This window comes from Arvicola amphibius, chromosome 11 (genome assembly GCF_903992535.2).
Source record: "Arvicola amphibius chromosome 11, mArvAmp1.2, whole genome shotgun sequence".
In the NCBI taxonomy this organism is placed as follows: Eukaryota; Metazoa; Chordata; class Mammalia; order Rodentia; family Cricetidae; genus Arvicola; species Arvicola amphibius.
In genome coordinates, this window is record NC_052057.2 from 98,651,674 (window position 1) to 98,676,628 (window position 24,955).

At 49.0% G+C, this 24,955-nt stretch overlaps 1 protein-coding gene across 1 annotated transcript; it reads left to right on the plus strand.

Annotated features, from left to right (window-relative positions):
• The first annotated feature begins 395 nt into the window (after positions 1-395).
• On the plus strand, positions 396-1,514 carry Foxe1 (forkhead box E1). Its single transcript, XM_038346937.1, has one exon. It carries the CDS (start codon positions 396-398, stop codon positions 1,512-1,514), a length of 1,119 nt encoding a protein of 372 aa, XP_038202865.1.
• Positions 1,515-24,955: the final 23,441 nt, after the last annotated feature.

Below are 24,955 nucleotides of genomic sequence, written 5' to 3' on the forward strand. Positions count from 1 at the left end.
TCGCAGGGGCGCGGCATGGGCGGCCCCGGCCGGGGTCTACGGCACCCCCATTGACTGCCCTCGCCCGGAACTCCAGCCCGCAGCCTTCTCTACTCGCACAGCCTCGACGGTCGTCCTCGGACCAGAAGGCTCTCTCAAACAGCTGCCGCCACCTCGTCCTCGGAGACGCGTCTGGACCCCTTGATCGCCTGGCACCAGAGCACCAAAGATCCTCCGGCCGGCGCCCCAGACGAGCCGTCGGTGAGCGCGGCGCTCCGGGTCCCACGGTCCCCACGCTTGCAGCGCTTTCGCTGCCAGCCTCGTGAGCCCGGAGTCGGCACCCGGGGTTCGGGTTCCCGGGCCAGAGCGGCCGTCGGCAGCGGCGGACGACGGGGGGTACGGGGGACCGCGGCGCCATGACGGCCGAGAGCGCGCCGCCGCCCCCGCCACAGCCCGAGGCGCTTGCGGCCGTGAAGGAGGAGCGCGGCGAGGCGGCGGCGAGCGCGGGGGTCCCGGCGGAGGCAGCGGGCCGTGGCGCCGGGGGACGGCGACGCAAGCGCCCCCTGCAGCGGGGGAAGCCGCCCTACAGCTACATCGCGCTCATCGCCATGGCCATCGCGCACGCTCCGGAGCGCCGCCTGACTCTGGGCGGCATCTACAAGTTCATCACCGAGCGTTTCCCGTTCTACCGCGACAACCCCAAGAAGTGGCAGAACAGCATCCGCCACAACCTCACGCTCAACGACTGCTTCCTCAAGATCCCGCGCGAGGCGGGCCGCCCGGGCAAGGGCAACTACTGGGCGCTCGACCCCAACGCCGAGGACATGTTCGAGAGCGGCAGCTTCCTGCGCCGCCGCAAGCGCTTCAAGCGCTCGGACCTGTCCACCTACCCCGCCTACATGCACGATGCCGCTGCCGCTGCCGCCGCCGCCGCCGCCGCCATCTTCCCGGGCGCTGTGCCCACCGCGAGGCCGGCCTACCCGGGCGCCGTCTACGCGGGCTATGCGCCTCCACTTGCTGCGCCCCCGCCGGTCTACTATCCCGCCGCGTCGCCGGGGCCCTGCCGCGTCTTCGGCCTGGTTCCCGAGAGGCCGCTCAGCCCGGATCTGGGTCCCGCGACGTCTGCAGCCGCCGGCGGCTCGTGTGCCTTCGCGGCGGCGGCGGCGGGCGCGGCGGGCACCGGGAGCTTCCAGCCGTCGGTCTGCGCGGGCGCGCGACCCGTCAACCCCGCCGCCTACGCCGCCGCCTACGCGGGCCCCGACGGCGCGTACCCGCAGGGGGCGAGCAGCGCGCTCTTCGCCGCCGCCGCAGCCGGTCGCCTAGCGGGGCCCGCCTCGCCCCCCGCGGGAGGCGGCGGCGGCGTGGAAGCCGCGGTGGACTTCTATGGGCGCACGTCGCCGGGCCAGTTCGGAGCGGCGCTGGGACCCTGCTACAATCCCAGCGGGCAGCTCGGAGCAGGTGGTGGCGGCGCTTATCACGCCCGCCACGCCACCGCCTATACCGGCGCGGTGGATCGGTTCGTGTCTGCCATGTGAGCCGGAGGTAGGCACGAAACCTCACAGACTCCAAGACGGTCCGAAAGATATTAATCTCCGGAACCGGCGGAGGGGACTAAAAAGTGTATCGGGTTGAGACCCACGTGCAAGGCCACTGAGGACCGTAGGGGCCCGGTGTCTTGCACACGATTCGCAGAGCCGATATACTTTGGACGTGGGCAGATGTGGGGAGGTTACAGCCGCGTTTGGACTGGCAAGAGACCCTCGTTGATGCGAAGCTCCAAAGTGCTTGCCTTTCTGCCTTTTTACTTGGGAGGGTCCTAGGCTATAAAGGGTGGAAAGCAGTTGTAGGATCTGAACTGTGGTGGAGTCAGGTGGCTTCAATGTGTGCTGTGCTGCGCCAAACTTGGGCTAGAGAGCTTCACGCCCGGCCTCTTGTATTTTTTACTACCTTACTACAATAAAAGGCTAGGACAGTGCCTTTCTTCTTAAAGAGAGAACGAAATTGCAAAAGAAGTTTTTTTTTTCTTTAACTAAAATGGTTCTGTTCAACTGGACTGGTTTTACCTGCTTCCGAGAACCACAAACCTGGGTCGCAATCATAACTGAGACACAGTTCCCCAGTGTGGTCCAGCCCCAATCCCCTGGATTTTCCGTCTGTCTGCTACACAGGAGAGCTGTGTGATTTTACCTTGTTTTTAATTTTTCGAGGCAGGAGTTTCTCTGTAGCTTTGGAACCTGTCTTTGGAACAGTGCTGTAGACCAGGCTGGCCTCGAACTCTAAAGATACACCTGCTTCCCCGAGTGCTGGGAGTAAAGGCGTGCGCCACCACCGCCCCCAGCTCCCCTATCATTGTTAATCACCTCCCATTATCCATCGTTCCATATCTGGCAGCATTTGTGAGCCACCCAGGGCTGCCCAGTAGCTGGGCAGGAATTGGGAACAGATCGCTGGCAAGTATTTAACCCAAAGACCCCGGACTAGCTCCAAGAAGAGATTATGTCCTAATTATTGAATCTTCTGAGTAGGATGTATTGGTCATTCTTCAGTAGTCACTATCCAGTCAAAACTCTGGTTTTCTGATAAGGAGGATGTTAGAGGGATGGCTTACAGTAATTGGGGCTGGCTATTCCTTCCCTTGCCCTCTGCCACGCCTGCCTCAGTACCCTCCTCGAACAAAAAGGAAAGAAAAAGTAATAAATTGGATGATTAATAAAACCATCTTTTTAAAAGAAAGTTTTTTTTAAATTTCATTGTGCATCTTCTTTATTTGAGGCAGCAGGTTCATGGAAATCAGAACTTCACGTCAGGAAAGTCCAACCTGTCTCCATCTTTCTCTTGGGAAGGTTTGGTTTTAGAGCGAAAACATCTAGCATTGAGGAAGGGCTCCGCTCCCTTCCTTCAGACAGCCTAGTTTCTTTAGATGGACTGATTTAATAAAAAAAAAAATTGTGAGAAAGTGAACACCAGCAAGAGCAACTCGGTCTCTTTCTGTGTAGTTATATTGATAAGGAAATGGCTGTGAAAAAAAAATGCCATGAAAGTATTGGGGTATATGTGTGTGAGAAAGAGGGGGGGAGAGATTGAGATTGTAGTATCCTGTTCACGAAGACGTGTAAATTTGGTTCCTATCAGAATCTAAGTCACACATCAAGTAGAAAGACAGCACAAGCCACGAGTGTAATTTAAATTTTCCTAGTAGCTACATTAAAAAAAAATAAAAATTAACAGGTGAGATTAGCTGTAATAGTTGATTTATTTAACCCAATATATCTGAAATATCATTCTCACATACTCAAGATAAAAGCCATTAAAATGTTTGCATCTTATTTCATCTGTGCCTTCAGATGGTGGAACTATGCCACTCTTACAGTTATAGCATCTTTGGTCTAGTCACACTCACGTACTCCACAGCACCATGAGCTTTCCCGGCTTTGGGCCTTTGCGGTGGTAGATGACTGGGAGGCAGGTACCTTTCAGCCCTGTAACTCCGGGATAATGCTAGAGTGTTGAGGTCCGCTCCTCTCCTCTCCTCGTGGTCTCCTTCTGGGTAGGGTGCTATGGCCTTGCCTCCCACCCCACCCCCCACCCCCATGCATTCTCCTCTGGACTGAAAAGGAGCAGTTTTTGCCCACATTAGTTCCGGAACTGAGCCTTTGTTTCCTAATTAGCAAATTGGGAGCTTTGACAACACCATTAACCTTAAGACGGCCTCTCCAAGTGTCCTCACTTTCGAAATAGGATTTTGTGATTGCTTACCTCACACGGTTCTCCTGAAGTTAAAGGAGGAGGGAGAAAGAGACCGTCAAAGGGTAGGGGTGGGGTGGGAGGAAGGTGTGGTAAACGAAGTTAAAAAAAAAAACAGCAACAACAACAACAAAAAAAACTCGTTGCAAAGAGTAAGGAGGTGGGGGAAAACTGTCTTATCGTGGAAACTTGGGATGTCCTGTTGCCAGAAAGACAGGACCAGAAGGCTGAGCCTTAGCATCTGAAGCGTGGGCTTTGTCATTTGGTGAGACGTCGCTCAAGGAAAGGTTGGTTTCCAAGAAAGATGCCGCTCAGAGGAACCTGGGTTTGTGGTACCCTCGGTACTGGATTGGCGGTCCTGAAGACTGGGACTGTAGGATCAGGACAAAGACCCCCACTTCCGCGTCTCCCGCGGGCCAGAGCAGTCAGGGCGGGATGCTTGTGAACATTCCAGCATATTGTCTTCGTAGCTCTCCTCCAAATCTGTGGACTCAGACTCTCCGGCTCCCGTTTTAGGGGTGCTCTGAGACCCGCACGTTCATTCTTCTCTCTTCCCGCTCTTCCTGTTGAGAGCCAGTTTGCAGGTGGGCAGGCCTAGCACCTCAACAGGCTGCGGGTAATTAGATGCTTTCTTCCCTAATTGCCGGAGGCTCGTTAGAATTCGCCCCAGAGGTGTAACATTTATTTTCTTTCAAATTAATTTTGCTTTGCAATTAAGGTGAGGAAACTAACAACAAAAGCAGACTTCGCCCTGGGTTGTTTAGTTCGGTTAGAGCGCTTCCTTCCCAACTTGAGCTGAAAGACAATTCGGCCGGTGCGCCGCGGAGGTTAGGGGCAGGAGAGAGCCTTGGCCGCCTCAGCGCTCTCCTCGACACCACCGCGGTGATCCCAGAAGAGTCTATGAACGATACCAGCCCAGCTCCTCCACGGGGACCACGAATCTGCAGCTTGCGACTGCAGTTTACTAAAGCACACTCCCAATTTTCTACGAAGTTTGTGTAAAATTGTCTTTGTTCAAATTAGTTTTTCTTATTATAAAACAAGAATGTTTGTTCATTGCCTGAAAACAAATAAGCGTGTAAAAGAAAGAGAAGGTGGCCACTCACGCAGTCCTAGCACCACGAAGGCTGAGGCCGCATGGCTACGCAGTAAATTCCAATCTGTCTCAGAAACAAAACAATAACGAAACAGACAAAAACACAGAGGGTCCTAAAGTTGGCCCACAGTTAGCTGGGCAGCCCCTTTTCTAAATTTGGTTTTGTTTTTGTTTTCCCAATGTAGGCCAGAATCTCTACTCTTCCCTTGTCTTTCTGCTTGATTTTGTAGTGTTGATGTGTACGTGTGTGAGAGATATGCGCACGCGCGCGCGCGCGCGCACACACACACACACACACACACACACACACACACACACGCCATTCTGAGGAACTTGGGCTTCAGCATCCATCTTCTTCCTAAGAAGTGCTGCCTCTTGGGTGAGCCTTGCCAAGACAAAATGTCTGTGGAAAAAAACATCTTGATGAAAAGCAATTTTGATGGCAGTCTGCAGCATGAAGGACGGGCTGGGGCAATGCTGTTCCCAGGATCACATTGCAACACACAAAAAAGTCTGGGCTCACGCATCTCAGGGCTCACATGTCTCAGGGCTCACTGCATCTCAGGGCTCACATGCACTCACAATTATGGGGATCCGCAGGGATACCATGCATGTGCATTCTGTGGAACCCAGAGTTGCATGAGACCTTCGCAAAGTTTCACGGTGTCATTGCTGTCAGAGCAAGGGAGACCTTGTCTGGACATTGTCCTAAGGGAGACTCTGAAAGTAGAAGTGATCAGCTGTGACAGGAGGTGGGAGAGGGCTGCTGATTTGCAAGGGAATGCAGCCTTCAGGTCCCCTCACTGTATGGTTACACTGGCTAAAAATAAATAAAAAAGGAGGAGAGGCAGAGTAGCTCCGATTCTCAAAGCAAACGGAGCAGTGAGCAGCATGGGAAACTAAAGCGGTGAAGTGGGGCTGTGGCTCAGTGAGCAGAGGGCTTGGTGGTGTGGCCGAGCCCTGGGTTCCCTCCTCAGCACCTAATACCAGGTGTGGGGGTGCAAACCTGCACCCCCAGCTTTCCCCCAGGAAGTGAAGACAGGAGAGTCAGAATTTCAAGGTTATTCTTGGCTATCCGGTAAGTTCAAAGCTAGCCTGAGATACAGGAGACTCTGTCTCAAAAAAATAAATAGTATTTTTCATTAAAAAAAAAAATAGAGAAAACCGAGATGGATAGCCAGAGAGGGAGCGGAAAGAGGCGGGTCCTTAATGAACTGGTGCGTCTTTCCAGCCCTTGCCCTTGGTCCTGCAAGCCATTTTCTTGGTTGAGACCAAAATGGCCTTCGCAGTGGAGTGGTCCTCATGGCTTGACACATTGTCTGCTTCCGGTAGAGTTCAGCCCGCATGGTGCCAGCCCCACACCCCACCCCTTCTGAGAGCCAAAGCTCAGATTTCCAGCTAAGCCCAGAGGGTTTCCCAGGTACAGGAGGGCAGAGTCTGAGAGGTCCAGGGATCAGGGATCAGGCCCTCCCAGAGGAAAGAGGGATGGGGAAGGTGAGGGATGGATCTCAGGCTAGTGAGAAGGAGGGACCTCCTCAATACCTGGGAACCTGGAGCAGCTTCTCCATGGGGGCAAAGCAAGGCAGCTATGGTTCTGCAGGTTGGGAGACAGAAATAAAGTGTGAAGACCATGCTCAACAGAGCTTAACCCTCTCGAGCCTCCAGCAATTAGCAAGGGTCCCAAATGTGCCTCTGTCTCCTGCTTCCACTCTGCTCTCAATGCCAGCCCATCCCAAGGCTTGTTCCACTGGGTGCAACATAGAGTCCCAGCTTCTCACCCTCTCTCTCTACCCTCTGCCACCCTCCCTCACTGCCCTCATTTCCCATAGCTGCCTTGCCTGCACCCTGAGCTTCAGCTACCGTTGCCATTTCGAGACCCCATGAATCCTATTCAGTGACCACTCCCTCGGTGAACCACCTAACCCTGCATCCTGGCTCTAAGACCTGTCCCATAGGAGCCCCTCCTCTCTCTGAGTCTGTTCACAGAGGTTCCTGATGCCTCCTTGTCTGTCCATCTGTCCTCAATCAGCAACCAGTGTGCAGCCCAGCTCAAACTTCAGCTGGACCAGTTCCTTTCCAGGAAGGAGCCTGGCCTAAGATGAGAGAGTTCAGAGATAGGGATTAGTGTGTCTCATACCGTGAGAAAACCGTATTTTGTTCTTAATTTTTATTTCTTATTTTTATGTGTATGGGTGTTTTGTAATGGGTATCAGGTCCCCTGGAACTGTAATTACAGACAGTTGTGAGCTGCCATATGGATGCTGGGAATTGAATCCTGGGTCCTCTGGAAAAAGTAGTCAGTGCTCTTAACCACTGAGCCATCTCAGTCCTGAGAAAATCATATCTTATGTGAGTATTCTCACTTTGCTTTCTCTAACTCAGTCACCAAAACTTCACCCCACTATTCAACTTCGTGTTAAGAGTCCTTTTAAGCTGGGCAGTGGTGATGCATGCCTTTAATCCCAGCAATCAGGAGGCAGAGGCAGGCAGATCTCTGTGAGGCCAGCCTGGTCTACAAGAACTAGTTCCAGGATAGGCTCCAAAACTTAAAAAAAAAAAAAACAGTCCTCACCTTCCCTGGCCAGAAGCTCATGGGGACTGGGCATGGCCACAGGGCTGTTTGAACCCAGGATCTTGTGCATGCCAGGCAAGTGCTCTGCCACATCCCAGTCCCCAGCCCTTCTACTCTAAACTTTTGGTGGTGCAACTGGGGGTGACCAGATAAAAGAGAATGGTACGGAGTACTACTGGGGACAGAAATAAAACACTCCATCTTCCCTCTGGTATACTCAAGGGGCAAACACAGCCAGCCACCTTCCCACCTTCTTTACACACATAGTCCTGATTTGGTTCAAATTTCAGTTGTCCGGTGTCTTAGTGGCCATTCTCCCTGCTTAGGGTCCCATTAGTTAAATCTCAGTCTTCCCAAGGCAGACATAGTGATAACTCCACTCTTGCCACAGGTACTTTCTGGGCCAATGAGATACCCCGGGCAGTATTTTGGAGGTGCCGGTATTTTTTTAAAATCTTTGGCTATTGAGTGTGACCCCTGGAAGCATGGCCGTCATGTGAAGCCAGGGTGTGTAGCCTAAAAACACACCAGCCTGCACATGGGTACCTGGAGCCTGGGGATATCACCAAGCTGAACCAACCCCCAAAGGCTCCATTCTACCTGTGGGCGCTGTTGTTGGAAATACACAATATCCATTCAAGTTTGAGGCTGCCCTTGTTACCTAAAACCAAGAGTATGTGAACCGATGCAGAGGTGACCTTTACAGGGTCAGGTGTTGGGGGTCACACTGACCCTTGGTTTATTTCCCTAAAACCTCTTCTGCCCCTCTTATCACCAAACACAGCCAAAAAGATCCTGGAGTCTTACCCACTCTTAACAGCAAAAAGCAGCTAGACTGGTGGACCACAGTTCCTCTGTGAGTTTACGTCAGTCACAGACCAGGCCAGGGCCCTTCGCAGCTGCCCAGCGGTCCCTAACTAATATCACCTCAGAGTCCACTGCCATTGGGGTTTACAAGGTTTGTAACCTCTGGATTCTCACAACAGCCCTGAGGTCGACCAGGCTTCTCATGGGTTCTTTGGGCGAGGAAAGAGAAGTGTAAGGAGGCTGGCTCTGGGCCACGTGGTATCTCTTCAGGAGCTGGACTGACAGCCTAAGTGAACAGAAGTCTGAGGAATTCCCTGGCCTGGATGTGCAGTCAGGACACTAGTGTGTTAGTCCTGCCTGGAGCCTTCTCTCCTTGGGCCTCTGAGCTTGGCGACTCCACACACCCATGATTTATCTCCACAGGGCGTGTGAGGCTTAAAGATGATGCGTGTGGATCTACTTGCTTCAGACGGTTAGTGCCAAAGCTGAAGGGAGCTGGCTTTTCTAAACAGCAAGCCTATCTTCCAGGTCTGGTGCCTTGTGGCAGACCCTCCCAGCTCCGGTCTACGCTTTACACAAACTGCAGGAAAAGGTTGGTGATTTATAGGACACCTGGAGAGGTTGTGGGCAGGTGGGTAATTTCCAAATTAATTGTGGGAGAAACCTAACAAAGCAATCTGCAGGGTCAGCATCCTGGAGCCCTGCCTCCAGGGAGACTGACAGCTTGGAATCCAGTGAACACAATGCCCAACCACAGGCAAGAGGGCCCTTCCTCCTGTGGAGAAGGCCTGACTTCCTTCCAGCAGAGGCGGGCCTGGGCCTGCAGCAGGGCCAGAGGAGAGCAGAGCGTTGAAGTAGCTTTTTACCCAAACTGTGATTCGCATAGGTGCTTTCTCAAAGAACTGCACTGCTCCCGCCAGGCTGGCTCTCCAGGAAATGTGTCTCTCAGGAAGAGCTTGCAGGCTTCCCTGGGGGCTTCTTCTTGGATTCCTTGTTCAGAGACAGGGTCTTTGCCCCTGCACACCACACCAACAGGAAATGAACCTGGCCTCCACGCTGCTCAGAATTCAGCCAGCTCCTACCTGTCACGTGAACTTTGCTGTTTTCCAAAGGGCTACTACCTGACTTCAAGAGAGCAGGTTCCAATCTTGCTCAACTTCCCCAGAAATAAAAGGAACACCTTTTCTTCCTGGTTCTTAGAATGCCCAGGGCTCAGCTTCTATGTGGGTTCTAGGTTACCCTTGGCCTCAACAGTCCCAAGGATTGGGCTCAAGCAACCGCATCTGAGCGACCCGATTGAGAGCAGCCTCCGTGGCACTCACTACGGGCAAGGTCCCAACCCAGACATAGATGGGAGCTCCTGAGCCCACAGTGGGTACCCACATGCAGGTTCGCAATGAAATGGCTGAGCCTGGGGTCCAGCATGGTTGTCTTGGCTTTCAGAATTCCTCTCCCTGGAGGAAGGTTTGATTGTCTGTGCTACTGAGTCAGTGTGGTAAGGCTGCCTTAGCCACTCACGTGTGGAACTTTGTGAGATATTGACGTGGACCTGAGGCCTCTGTGCACTGGAGATGCAGCTCCGTGGGACAAAGCTTACCTGCTGTGCAGGGTACTCCGGCAGTACAACACTCCAAAATAAACACACACACACACACACACACATCTGAATACCGTCATCAATCACACAAGTGGGCCAGGAAACTGATTCATGGGGCATCTCAAGATGAACGGAGGCAGGGGGAGAGTCCGAAGAGGACCCAAAAGAGCGGAGCTACAGACACTTGAGATAATAAACGCTGTTCTTGTAAGTCACTAACTTCCAGAGTAACTTGTTATGCTATGCAGCACAGCTGACTGAATCACGGTTGGCTCACTCGTACCACACAATCGCTGACCAGGATACCCGAATGCGCATGCGCGCGCACCACCCTCCTCCCTCCACCACCCTCCCCCCCCCGCATACATGTGCGCATGTGTCTATTATATGGTGTGGGTAGGATGGCTTTGTCCCCTGAAGTGGAAGATTTAGAGCCTTCCTCTGTGTGTGTGTGTGTGTGTGTGTGTGTGTGTGTGTGTGTGTGTGTGTGTGTGTACAGATACATTTATATTACTGCGAATGTGTGGAGGTCAGAGGACAACTTTCAGGAGTCTGTATCTACCTTCTTGAGGCAGGGTGCCTCTTGTTTCTGCTGCTGCACTGTGTACTCAAGGGTAACTGGTTCATAAGCTTCTGGTGGTTCTCATGTCGCTGCCTCCCATCTCACCACAGGGGTGTTGGCATTGCAGGTATCCCCACCACACCCTGCTTTCTCCAGAACTGAACTCAGGTCCTCAGACTTACGATGCTAACAGCAGCACCTTTACCTGCTGAACCATCTTCCCCGCCCTTTAGCTCTTTAGGCCAAGACTTGGGGTCTTGGGGACCCCACCTTCTGCAGTACTGGCAGTCAGAGGGACCAAAGAGACTCATGGAAGTCCCTGAGCTGACAGAGAGGAGTATGATCAAGTGAACTGACCCCCCCACACACACACACAGAGAAGTCAAATGATATCGAGTAATTGATGGCTTCTATGGACAGGATCCAAGCTTCACAATGACCCAAATCCACTTTGTAGCCTTTTTGAAAATGACTGTGCACGGCGTCAGTAACTGCAGATTCAACCCGCTGTCTTTGGCTGCTACCCCTGACGTTAAGATCGGAATTAACTGCTCCCAAAAGAAAATGAGTAACAGCCGTTACCCCGTGAGCAGAGGCTTGCCTTTAGAGACCTCAGCCAGCCCGAAGCTGGGCTGTGGCTCTTCCTGCTCCCAGCTGTTTGGACTCTTGGAGAGCTATGCCAAGCTTCCTAATGGGCCCTTCTGTGTGTTCCCCACCAGTGCTGCAAGGGAAGGGTAACGGCCTTCTGTGTGTGCTATAGCAAAGTTAGACAGGCTCTGCTATGTTTTTAACTCGGGCTGTAAACGCAAAGAAAAAAAAAACACAAAAGAATAAGGAGCTTGGGGGCCAACTAGGGAAGGGAGGACTGGTGGAAGCATGTGTGAAAAGGGCTTAGTGAGAACTAAGCCCCATGAGTCAGAAGAGGCAGGAGTGTCAGCAAGCTGCCTCACAGCCAATCTTATTTGAGGCTACATTTTAAAAAGGCAGAGGGTCCAGAATGAGGAGGTGATGGTCCTGCCTAACTTTGGCCTTTTCTGTGTGTCTGGATTGCCCCAGCACCTCATACTTATTGGTGACTATTGTTTAAATGAAACTAAATATCCCCACCGGGGGTTAGTGGTCTAAGTCCTGGGGACATGAGCTTTACGCTGCCTGAGGATGCCAATCTGGGGTGCATTCTCCTGTCTTAAATCTGTGTAGAGCTTTCCGGGCAGAGAAGGGATAGTTTGGGGGTACATATAGAGGATCAGTGCTTGGTCGCATCAAATTTTAGCTAATAAGAGAAAGAAATGACAGGAGGCAGCCAAGGGTGATGCCAGCTGCCTGGGGGAGGGGGGACTCACTCGCTTCCGGAAGGGCCTCTGAGCAACGCTGAAGCCAGTCAGTAGAGATGTTGTCAGAGACGCACTCTGTGGGTGGAATGCTGCAGAATTTCTAAAGACGTCTCCAGCCCGGAGCCTCTGGACTATCACACACCCACTGAAGACTCATGCGCACACACATTTCTTGGCTCCACACCCTTCCAAAGGGGGCCTCTTTTCCCACAGCGCTATCAGTCAGAATACTCTGACTGCAAGCAACAAACTCAACCCTACATAATTCAGCAATAGCAGGGATGTGCCAGAAGGCAAGGGAGAGTCCGCAGGCGGTAATTAAATGAACTGTCTTGAAAGGGTTTTGAAATTCAGGACAAAACACGGACCTGGATCGAATGGATGGACCCTTCTGCGTATAGCAAAAGCCAGGAACCAGTAACAGTCCCCTGAGTTCCACTGTCAGTGTGCACTGGGTGACTGGTCACTGAGCCACCTCGTGTACAGCCCCCAACCCAAGCTGTTTGTCCTCTCTCTACAGAATCATTCTCACTGTGGCCAGCAGGGGGCAGGCTCTGCTGACCAGCGTTAGACGGAGCAATCCTGATACACACTCCAAAGCGCTGTCAGGACGTGGAGACCAAAAGAAAGAAACTTAACACCGGATAGCACAGGCACCTCATCTCAGTACCCGGGATGGGGAGCAGGAAGAACAGGGGTTCGAGGTCATCCCCCATACAAGGTCTGGCCAGCCTGGGACACATGAGACTGTTTGATAAACAGGGAAGAAACTGTACTGGTGTGATAAAAGATAGAGAGACTGGCATTTGACCTTGGGAGAAGTCAGGTGGGAGTGACGTTTCTCCATGACTCTAGCACTGCCTTTCCCTTACACTGGCAGCAGCGTGCCCCTGAAAAGGCACACAAAGCGTGTGCCTTTCTGGAGCTCAGTTTTCAGAGTTCAGGGTGAATGATTTATATCCTTTTGCTCCAAATAACTCAGCCTTGGAACTAACGGAGGCAGCACTTCACTCTTAGAATGCGCACCCAAGTGGCCTCCAGAATCTAGTCTCCTCACGCAAGGAAGTGGAGAGGACGCTTCTGCCTGCCAGCAGGCAGACCACCGAAGATTCTCACCCCGCCCACAGTGCCAGGCCAGGGTGGAAATCAAACCAACTCTGTGCCCTCGGGATGGGCTGAGCGGTGGTCCCCAGAGATGAGCTCTGTGAAGGTTTATCGTAGGCAAAAAGACTGCGTGGGCAGGATTGGGTTGTCCTGTATCATCTAGGGAGCCCTAAATCTCATCACAATGTCCTCCTGAGAAGCAGGCAGAAGGATATATATGGCATGAGGAACGGTAAGGATGAACACAAGAATTTAGAGAGGTATGTCAATGACTTTACTAAGAAGCTGAGTTTAGCTTACAGATGCTGATTTTGGACTTCAGACCTCCAGAAAAACAAATGTGTCTTCTCCAGGCTTGGTGGATTGCTAAAGCAGGAGAATGGCAAATTCGGGGCCAATCTGGGTAACACAGTGGGATTCTGTATAGAATAAAGAATGAAATGGGTGGGGCTTCCGCTCAAGGTAGAGGGCTTGCCTACCGTGTGCAAGGTCCCAGGTTCAATCTCTAGTGCCTCCAAAATGTCTTGTTTTAAGTCACCAAATTTGTGGTTTGGCGGCTTTAAGAAACTGACATAGCTGCGTTATGGAATATTTTGATCTCATTCTGAAGCTCCTGAAACTGCCCATGAAATTTACTTTGAACTAGCTACAAGTTGATCAAAATTAGCTATGAGGTTTTGGAGGACCGAGGACAGAGAGAGAGAGATACAGGAAGTAACAGGGAGGGACTTAGAAAGATTCTCGGCCTTTTTGGATGGAGGAAGGAGAGAGAGGAGGTCACTGGTTGCTTCTCCGCCACTTCTCTGCTCATTCTTACCCCGCTATCTGACTCCCGAGTTTTTATTGATAAAGAATAACTAGATAAATGCTTCATAGCTGTCTCCCAGAAACTCACTTCAAACATCATGCCACAAACAGCTGAAAGTAAAAGAAACTAAAATCTATCTTGTGCAACACTGACCACAAGAAAATAGGAGGATGCGCTAAAATCAGATAAGGCCAACCCTGGAGCAAAGAAAATAACAAGACAAGGAGGAATATTATAAGGTAATAAACAAGTCAGCCAGCCAAGATCACATAATAACCCTGAGCGTGTGACATCAGAACAAGCTAAGAGAAGCAGAAGTGGATAACACGGAAGAGAAAAACTCACAAGTAAAATTGGAGACTTTGATCCAGGCATTGTGGTCCCAGCACTTGGGAGGTGGAGGGAGGAGGATCAGGAGCTTGATGCAAATTAAAAGCCAGGTAGAATATGTGTGTGTGTGCGCATGTATATATGTGTATGTATATGTATGTATGAATATACATATATATGACACCTTGTCTCAAAAATTAGCTATTTTAATATATAAAGCTATTATAAGTCGGGACTGTGGCACACACATGCCAGCCCTCCAGAGGAGGAAGCTGGGACATCAGATATCAAGACCGTCCTCAGCTACACAGGGAGGTCATTGTCAGACCGGACTATAGACACTGCCTCAAAAAGAGAAAAACGCCTGGGGTGGTGCCCACTTTTAGTCTCAGCACTCAAGAAGCAGAGGCAGGAGACTCTCTATGAGTTTGAGGTCAGCCTCTGTCTACATGGTGAGTTCCAAGATAGCCAGGACGGAACAGTCTCAAAGAAAGAGAGAGGAGAGAGAGTGAGAAAGAGAGAGAAATCAGAGATTTCAGCACTTACCTTTCAACAGTCGGTTGAGCAATTAAACAGAAAAGCAGGAACCAGCAAGGTCTCTCTAGTCAATATTTCTGGACCATTCCACAAGGGCAGAGCACACGGTCATTCTGGTGTGTATGGTTCAGACAGCAGAACACACCACACACACACACAGGTCATTCCGGTGTGTATGGTGTACACAGCAGAACACACCATACACTGTACCAGGGAACGAGCCCTCCCGCCACAGCTTAAGAGAGCTGCGAATCTACAGAGTGAATTCTGAAAAGTTCTCAGACTTCCTCTAAGAAAAATAAAATAAAAAGCTCAGAATACTGGGCTAGAAAGATGGCTCAAAAGGTGACAGTTCTTGTAAAGGACCAAATTTGGCTCCCAGCACCCTCATGGCTGCTCACAACAGTCTATAACTCCAGTTCCAGAGTTCCAACACCCCTTCTGGTCTCTGAAGGCACTGAACTCCCGGCCCACATACATCCATGCAGACAGATGTTCCTACATATACAAGAAAAATAAAAATCTTTTTTAAAATCACCAGATACTTGGGAAACATGCAGCATGCCAATAATAACAATCCACGGGCCAAAGAGGAAATACCAGTGATGTCCCAAAGAAAAATTGCAAAAGTGAATGAAAGTTAAATATAACATCTGTGGGATTCAGCTGCTGTGTTCCGAGAATAGTCTCAAAGTGTTAGCCTGAACTGCCTAAGGGAGTAAAGGAACAAAATAAACCTGCATCAAAGAGGAAAAATGTGTCCGTGAGCAGAAATCAGAGAAACTGAAGAATAAAATAACACAGAAAGTCAAGGAGCTGATCCTTGGGAGGAAAAAGAATTTTTGATGAACATCTAAAATAAACCAGGAGCAACAGAAGAGGGGACACAGTTACCTCCATAAGAAGGCAGAGACGATCCCTGATGGCAAGAGATCTACAAACCACCCAACCTGTAAATGAGAGAGTTTAGAAGCTGCACTCATCCCTCAAAGCACAAACCACCTCAATTCACCAAACGCAGGGCAATCTGAGGAACCCTCTACCCATTAACAAAGTTAATTTGTAATTTTTAAAAATCCCACTGTGAATAGATGGGTTAGGGCGTAAGAATGCTTCTCATGCAAGCGTAAGGACCTGAATTTACGTTCCCAGAACCTGTCCCATTACAGTGGGACAGGAGGATGACCCAGCTTGGTGGCTGCCAGCATCGCTGGAAAACAGCGGGTCCCAGGTTCAGACAGAAGCAGAGAGAAGAGCTGACATTCTGCTCTGGCTCTGCTCGTGTGTATAGGCACATATGTGCCACCACACGTACACACATACACACCACACATAACCACATACATACATAACCACACACACATTCAAATAAACACACACAACCACACTCACATATAACTACACACATAAACACACACATACGTAACCACACACACATAACCACATACATACATAACCACACACACACACTCAAATAAACACACACAACCACACTCACATATAACTACACACATAAACACACACATACGTAACCACACACACATAACCACATACATACATAACCACACACACACACTCAAATAAACACACACAACCACACTCACATATAACTACACACATAAACACACACATACATAATCACACACACACACATAATCACATAACAAACATAAAACTACTCACATAACCACACATACGCATATAACACATACACACATAACCACACACATATACGTCACCACCCACATATAGCCACACACTTACATAACCACATACATACATAACCACATGCACACATAACCACACACGTATAACTACTTACATAACCACATACAGAGCCGCACATACGTAACTACCCATATACATAACCACACAAATATATGACCATACACACAGCCAACCACATGCACACATAACCACACACATACACATAATCACACACACATAAGTACACATGTTATGATATTTCATTTGTAGTTTTTAATAAACAAACCTTGCCTGAAGCTGAGAGAGTGAAACAGCCACGCTGATCAGCCTTACAGACCAGGCAGTGGTGACACACACCTTTAATTCCAGTAGCCACACTAGTTGCCATAGAAACTGGGTAGTAGTGATGCACACCTTTAATCCCAGCCCTAAAGAGGAACAGAAAACAGGAGGAGACAGCTCTCACACACAGTTTCATTCTGAGATTCCTGGAGGCAGGATCGCCATTTCAGACTGAGAGAAAGGTAAGAGCCAGTGGCTGGCAGCTTTGCTTTTTCTGATCTTCAGGTTGAACCCCAATATCTGTCTTTGGGTTTTTATTAATCGTGCTACATACACACATAACCACACACACAATTACACACATATAAGTACACACATATATAACCACACACACATAACCATACACACACAACCATGTGCATGTGCACACATAACCACACACATACACACATAACCACACATAACTACACATATAACCACACACACTCAACTACACACCTATATAACCACACACATATAACTACACACAGTTTTCTTTAATTCCTAAAATGAAATGTCTACAATTGTATGAGTTTCCTGAGGAGATGCTACCAACTGTTTGAAGAATTAACTAACAACAATTAACAACGTTTCTTCCCAAAAGCAGAAGAGAAGGAAATATATCCCATTTTCTTTTGGGGCACTAGAATGACTTGGACACCGAGACTACATAAAGACAGCACAAAGGGGTCAGTGAGAAGGCTCAGCAGGTCAAGATGCCTGCTCCCACGCCTGGCCACTGAGCTGGATTCTCCACGTGGTCAAAGGAGAGAACCAGCACACGCAGATAAGTAAGTAAGTAAGCAAGTAAATAAATAATAAATAAAGGCCCGTTCTCATGTATGTGAAATTTTTTAAAAACATAATACAAAACCAAAAAGCTGAAAAATCCTAACGCCTCATGGGTACAAATGGAAAAGCCTTAAACAAAACTTTCGCAAATAGAATATGGCAACACACAAAGAAGTGTACACTATCACAGATCAGAGTTTATCTTAGATGGCTGAGTATTAAGCTATCTCAGGCTGGCTCAGTATTAAAAATAAAATAATCAGCCAGGCGGTGGTGGCACATGCTTTTAATCCCAGCACTTGGGAGGCAAAGGCAGTGGATCTCTGTGAGTCTGAGGTCTACAAGAGCTAGTTCCAGGACAGACTCCAAAGCTACAGAGAAACTCTGTCACGAAAAAAAAAAAAAACAATAAATAAATCAGATCATGTTTCCTCTGGAGTGCTCACTGGCTTATAACTTGTGTATGGTTAGACAGATCATAACAGACTTCAAGCAAAACCTGCAGCCAGTCTTCAATACGAAGACAAATGCAATCCTAAAAACTTTGACTCAAATTAAACTGTGGTCAATTGAGTTCTCTCTACTCCATTCATAAAACAAGACATTCATAATGTAAAAACAATATACTTTACCATATTAGCAGACTAAGAAAATCACACGATTATATCTGCAATTTGAGGAAAAGCATTACAAAATCAATGCCTATTCATGAAGGGAGAAAACCCCTCAGAAAACAAGGAAATGGGGAAACTCCTCGACTTGATGGAGACTAGGCACAACCCCACAGCCAGCGTTCTAGTGAATGATGAAAGACGGGCGGGATTTATTTGTTCAGTGTCTCAAGGAAAAGATGGCCACTGTTCTCCAAGACAGTGCTAAGCAAACTAAGCGGAACAGAAAAGATGTGGAGAAGAGAAGGGGCACTCAGATTAGAAAGTGGTTGTTGAAGCCTCCTAAAGCCGGGAGTGGTACTAGATGCTGCTAATCCCAGCTCCCAGAAGCCCAGAGCAAGAGAATTATCAGAGTTTGAGGTCTGCTTATCTCCACAGGGAGATAGTTCCAGGTCTAGCTAGAGCTACGCAGAAAGACCCTGACTCAAAAGTAAATAAACGTCTTCAGGAGGTAATTGTCGGGGAGATGGCTCGGTCAGTGAAATGCCTGGTGGTAAGCTGGAGGACCTGGGTTCAGAGCCCCAGACTCTATGTGCTCTTGCACGCATACCTGAACACACCCACACCACAAGGCACACACATACACACTCAAATACACTCTCACACACACCCACAAACATACATACACATATGCACAGAGAGAGAGAACTAATAACTAAGTCCAGAAAGTTATGATACAAAATAAACATAAAAATTTTTAAATATAAGACTAGTCAGATGTGGTGGCACGTACCTGCCATCCTGGTATCTGGGAAGCAGAAGCAGGAAGAACAACAAAATTCTGAGGCCAGCCTGATCAACACAGGGAATTCCAGATCAACCGTGGCTACATAGCAAAACTTCTTTTTAAAAAAAAATGGATAATAAATAAGTATATAAATAAAGCAAAAAAAACTTTATCGGACAAACAAAAGAACTGTAGTGTACGAATCTATCAGAGGTTGTAAGAACTCCTAGGCTGAAAACCATGTGGTGCTAACAAAGGAAGTCTGAATGAATGGAGACACACCATGCTGGGGCTTAGGAAATTCAACACATGAAGGTATGCATTAGCCCCAAATTAATATGCGAGGTGAACATAATCTCTATCAGGATCTTAGTGAACGGTTTGCTGATGTGGGGAAGACGGCTCTACAGTGTATAAAAGGGCAGAGGGACTGTTTGTAAAAGAACCGAAGAAGCGCAGAGGCAGAGGCGTGGTGGTGGCCCGCACCTTCACTCCCAGCACCCGGGAGGCAGGCAGGTCAGCCTGGTCTACAGAGCGAGTTCCAGGACAGCAGGCGCTACCCAGAGGAACCTGGGGTGGGGAGAGGAGGTTGGAGAGATGACCCAGTGGCTAAGCGCACTGCACTCCTTGCTCTTGAGGAGACTCCAGCTCCATTCTCAGCGACCACATGGAGCTTCACCAACTCCAGCTCCTGGGGATCTCACGCCCTCTCCTGGCTCCCAAGGGTAAATACATGGCATACACACAGGCAGGGATATAAATACATAAATCTTTTAAAAAGAGAAAAAAGTAAAGCTACAGAGAGGGAGAAAATATCTGCAAACCGCACATTTGACAAAGGACTCCCTTCTATAATCTACAGACCGCTCTCAAAGATCAGCAGTCAGAAGACAAACATTCCCACTAGAGGATGGGTAGAAGACACGGAGATGTTCTCATCTAGAGGAGAGAAAAGGACCCGTGAAGAGAGGGGCAGCATTGTCAGCCGACGGGGGAGTGCAAATCAAAACCACAGATAAAAGCAGTGACGCCAACAGAAGCTGGCAAGGAGCCAGAGACTGCTCACTCAGACGGGGATGTGGGCGTTCAAAGTGGGACGGCCACTCGGCTTGGCAGCTCCCGGAAACCCAAACGGAACCACCGCATGACTCAACATTCAAACTCCTGGCCATTCATTCTTTAAAAAAAAAATTTTTTTTTCACGCTAGAAACAGTTTGCAAGAGATGGCTCAGGGGTTAAGAGCACTGGCTGCTTTTCCAGAGGACCCAGGTTCAATTCCCAGCACCCACATGGCAGCTCAGAGCTGTCTGCAACTCCAGTTCCAGGGGATCCAACTCCCTCACACAGACATAGGTGCCGGCAAAACACCAACGCACATAAAAATAAATAAATCTTAAGAAAAGTTCATGAATGTTTATAGTTGCTTTAGTCATATTAACAAAATAACAGAGAGAGACAGAGAGACAGAGAGACAGAGACAGAGAGAGAGAGAGAGACAGAGAGAGACAGAGAGAGAGAGACAGAGAGAGAGAAGGGAGTGGAAAGCTAGAGCAAGGGCTCAGCGGCTGTAAGCGCCTGTTTATCTTCCACAAGAGTCCGGTTTGGTTCCCAGAAAAGCCGTGTTGGATGGCTCACACACATCTGTAACTCCAGCTTCAGTGGATCTGATGCCATTTGCTGGCTTCTGTGGGTACCTGCACACCCATGGCACGCACTCGCACAGACAAGTATGAATTCATATAAGTAAAAAAATAATATATTCTATCGTAACTTACTTTTTATTCATTCTTCATGTCGTTCATATCATGTATCTTGATCCCCTTCATCCCCCGTCCCTTTGTATCTGCCCTCTGCCCTTGCAACCTCCGCACCAAAGTAAAATAAAATAGAATTTAAGAAAAAGAAAAAGAAAGAACAGTCTTGTCATGGAAGCTGCGGTATGGGACAGTGAGTCACACAGTAAACCCTTTATCCACACATCTTTACTTTGTTCATTGCAAAGAGTCACTGGTCTGGTTTGAGGCCTCTGGCTTTTGCTACACCATCGATGCTGGGCCCTCACTGGGCTCCACTTGGATACTCCATTGTCACCCTGTGTCCTGAAGATGCTGCAGCTTTGGATCTGCAGGACCAGCCCCTCACGTGCTCCAGCAGATCGTTGATGGGGTGATGTTGAGGTAGGCCAACTCATAACCCTAGTTCTGGGCGTGCGTAGTTAATAAATACTTTTTAACTGGAAGAAAAAAAACTTATGTTCTTCAACACAATAGATAAACCATGGAACATCCATACCATGGAACATAACTCTGCAAGGAAAAGGAATAAATTATTGACACACAATTTCCTGTGACTTCAAGAGTCACAGTGAATGCTATTTCAAAGACCAATTCCAATAGATTACATGCTTCATGACTGGTTACAAACTGTCCGTCTGTTTTGTTGGTTTGTTTGAGACACTATCTCCATATGTAGCCCAGGCTGGCTCAGACTTGCCAATCCTCCTGCCTTAGCCCCCAAGTACTAGGATTACAAGTGTGTGCGGCACCTGACTTTACATTTTTTTATTTTATTTTTAACTGTGTGTCTGTGTGTTGTATGCTGGTGTACACACGGGGGGGGGGTAGGGGATGCCTGTGGAGGTCAGAAGAGGTTTGCAGATTCCGCTGAAGCTGGAGAATAGTCAGTTGTGAGCCCCCTGACATGAGTGCTGGGAACCAAACTCGGGCCCTCCGCAAATGAGTGCGTGCCCTCAACTGCTGAGCCACCTCTCCAGCCCACACAGAACATTTTTGCGCTGAATAAATTATTGGAGTGGAAAATAATTTAGTGACTTCCAAGGGCTAGGAACAGATGCGGGTGGAAGGAAGTGGGGTGGATAGAAAATGGTGACCTAACAGAGACTGTTCAGCCTGGCCTTGCCTGTGCCACCATCCGCCTTACATCAGTACATCACCACCCTGGGAAAGACTGGAGAGAGAACACATGGGGTCTCTGTGCATTGCTCCTTATGAAAGTGTTGAGGGTGAACAGCGGGCACTGAAAAGGTTATGGTTCTGTTAGTTAAAAGCACGAAATATATGAAGCAAATGGACACCATTCTTGCATGGAGGCTCACTCTTCCGGGAGTGATGTTAGAAAGATCTGCCAACTAGTCCAACACAGCCCCAGGCAATCAGAGGGGGCACCTGCTGTCAACAACACTGTTCCCGAGGAGCCGAAGAATGTCTGTCCTCCACACCACTGAGGCAGGACTCTAAAGAAATACACAGATGACAGGAGGTGGAGCATTTCCCCAGAAGTTTAAGAGGCCTTGGGCTTAATCCCCAGCACTGAAAACAGTGACAAGGAGGAAGAAGAGGAGGAGGAGGAGGAAAAGGAGGAAAAAGATAAAGAGATGATGATGAAGAAGAAGACGACAACAGGCAGACAGACAGAAAGAACTGATTAGGGGCTGGCAGGATGGCTCAGCAGTTCAGAGCACTGTCTGCTCCTCCAGAGGACCCAGGTTCAATTTCTGACACCCACATGGCAGCTCGCAACCGTCTGTGACTCCAGTTCCAGAGGATCCAGACAGACATGCATGCAAACCACCAATGCACATAAAATAAAAATAGGTAAATCATTTTTTTAAAGAAAAGAAAGAACTGATTAGCTCCAACAAGCTGGTGTTTGTGTCAGGAGAGAAAGAATCAGAAAAACATATGGGAGAGGTCAGTCTATGCTGCTTTCTGTAGGCTGGGTGGTAAGTTCGAGAAGGTTCCTCAGGGGCTGGAAAGGTGGATCAGCACTGAAAAGCACTTGAGGACACAGGCGATGTTCCCAGCATCACATGGTGGCTCCCATCAATCAGCTTCACCTTCAGGTAATCTGACGCCCTCCTCTGGCCTCCACAGACACTGCACACATGCGGTACACATACACACATACATGCAGGTAAACACCCATACGCATCAGATAAAAATAGATAAATCTTTTAAAAGGAAGGTTCATATGATTCATATGATGCTAGCTGTCAAAACACAGCTGTAACCCTCAAAGGGAATACGAGATGACTTAGTCTCCGCCAAACACGAGTGACCAGGTTCCAGGCACTGAACAAATGCCCAGTGGCGACGGCAGGTGGGCAGGTCAGAGCAAAGAGGAGTCACTCTGTGACAGGTTCAGAGATGAGAGTCTCGGGTTTTGGGTCGGGGAGGCTAGCATCTCCTAAGTTAATACACCTCCAAGGCTTTACCTGAGAGTGGAAAGGATGTTAGGTCAGACTCAAGGTGGCTGTTAAGTGGTCACTAGTGGGACTGAGAGAGCTGAAGGTATCTGAATCCGTAACATTCCAACTCTCTACGGTCACAGAGTTCCACTCAGTCAGCAGAGAAGTCTTTGCCGTGTGAGGCTGTTTCTCTGGGAAAATCAGTTTACGTGGTGATGGAGGTGAGCGTTTGTCTATTCCTCCTCTTGTGTGGATGAAACATCTCAAAAATACTTGTGGGCCTAGGGGGAGAGCCCAGTCGGTGATGTGCTTGTCACAGTGTGAGAACCTGAACTCAACCCCTCAAACCCATGTTTTTAGAGAGCTCAGTATAGTGACAAACACTTGTAATCCTAGCATGGGGAGATGGAGACAGGTGGGTTCTGGGGATTCCCTCACTGGCCAGCCGGCCTAGACTAGTGGACAAGTTCCAGGCCGATGAGAGACCCTATCTCAAAAATAAAGGGGGTGGCACCTGAGGAATAACATTCAAGGTCGACCTCTGACCTACATACACACACACACACACACACACACACACACACACACACACACACACACTTTACTAAGAACATTGGGCCCAGAGAGGACAACAGGAGCCTAGCCAGCCTCCTGAGCTCAGGAAGGGATGCTGACCACTGGGTTCCATGCTTCCCTGAAGTTCCATCCTCTTGAACCTCCATCGTTTTTCAATGATGGGGGCGTAGCTAGTTGAATCAGGGGTTCCAGAACAAGGCCTCTGTGTACATGACCATCCGTGTGATTGGTGCCCCTAAGTGGACAACATGGTCACACAACATTGTATCCAAACCTGAACCTTAAGGGAAATTTCTGAAAGAGGAAAAAAAGAAAGAAAGAGAGAAAATAAAAGAAAGTTACTGCAGGTTCAGATTGCTATCCCCTGACCTAATATATATATATATTAGATGAAGGGGCTAGAGAGACGGCTCAGCAGTTACAAGCCCTTCCTGTTCTTCCAGACAAGCAGAGTTCCCTTTTAGCGCCCCTGTCAGGCAGCCATTTCTAACTCCAGCTCCAAGGGAGCTCAAGCCTTCTTCTGGCCTCCAAGGACATCTACACTCGTGTGTGCTCACACACACACACACACACACACACACAGAGAGAGAGAGAGAGAGAGAGAGAGAGAGAGAGAGAGAGAGAGAGAGAGAGAGAATTCTCTTTCAAAAATTGTAGAGTTTTGGCCAGGCGTGTTGATTCATGTCTGTAATCCGGGTATTTGGAATGTTGAGGCAGGAGGATCGCCACAAGTTTCAGCCCATAGTGGGCTACAGAGTGAGATACTGTTTTAAAAACAAAACAAAAAACAGAAGGACAGTTTGGAATCAAAACCATCCTCCGATACAACACCCAGCTCATATCCATCTCTTCCTCTTGTCCTAGGCTGGATTTAACCCCTCACATTACCAAGTATCGCCAAACCTGTTGCCCAAGGGTCCCAGGTTGGCGCCTGCCCACAGCTGGCGTTCACCACTCTTCTCCTCCGGCTTCAGCATTTCCGCAATGTTTCTCTCTCCCCATGCGGCCCATGGAGCAATCTGACCCGTAGCTTACTTACACCCACTCACTCCAGGGCTTTTGCAGAATCCCCTCAGATAGATTCTTTCCCATACGATGACAGCACTGTTCGGTGCTCATTGTCTCTGGAAATCTGGAGCCTACAGAGGATCACACCATTACCCTACGGTCCTTAGGGAACCATGAAACCGGAACTTTCCACCTCCACACTTTTGGTGTTCGGAACCAGGTAACACTTTGGTGAATGAGTCTATGCGTTGTAGGATGCGTGGCAGCTTCTCTAGTGCTGTCCTCAGGATGACAATCCCCACCCCCTCCAGAGGGATGTGGCAAAGGTCTCCAGACACTGTCAGATTCCAAGGCCGCCCCTTACAGATACCACTGGACTAAGTCTCTGAAGGTGGGGCAGGGGCCAATCACTTTGTGTTCCTTTGGTTCTGACACTTGTCTGGTAATATGATTTTTTTTCCACCTTTGTCATCAG

Bases quoted from the DNA above. Each gene is read 5' to 3' on its own strand.
- Foxe1 (XM_038346937.1), top strand. From the start codon at position 396: ATGACGGCCGAGAGCGCGCCGCCGCCCCCGCCACAGCCCGAGGCGCTT.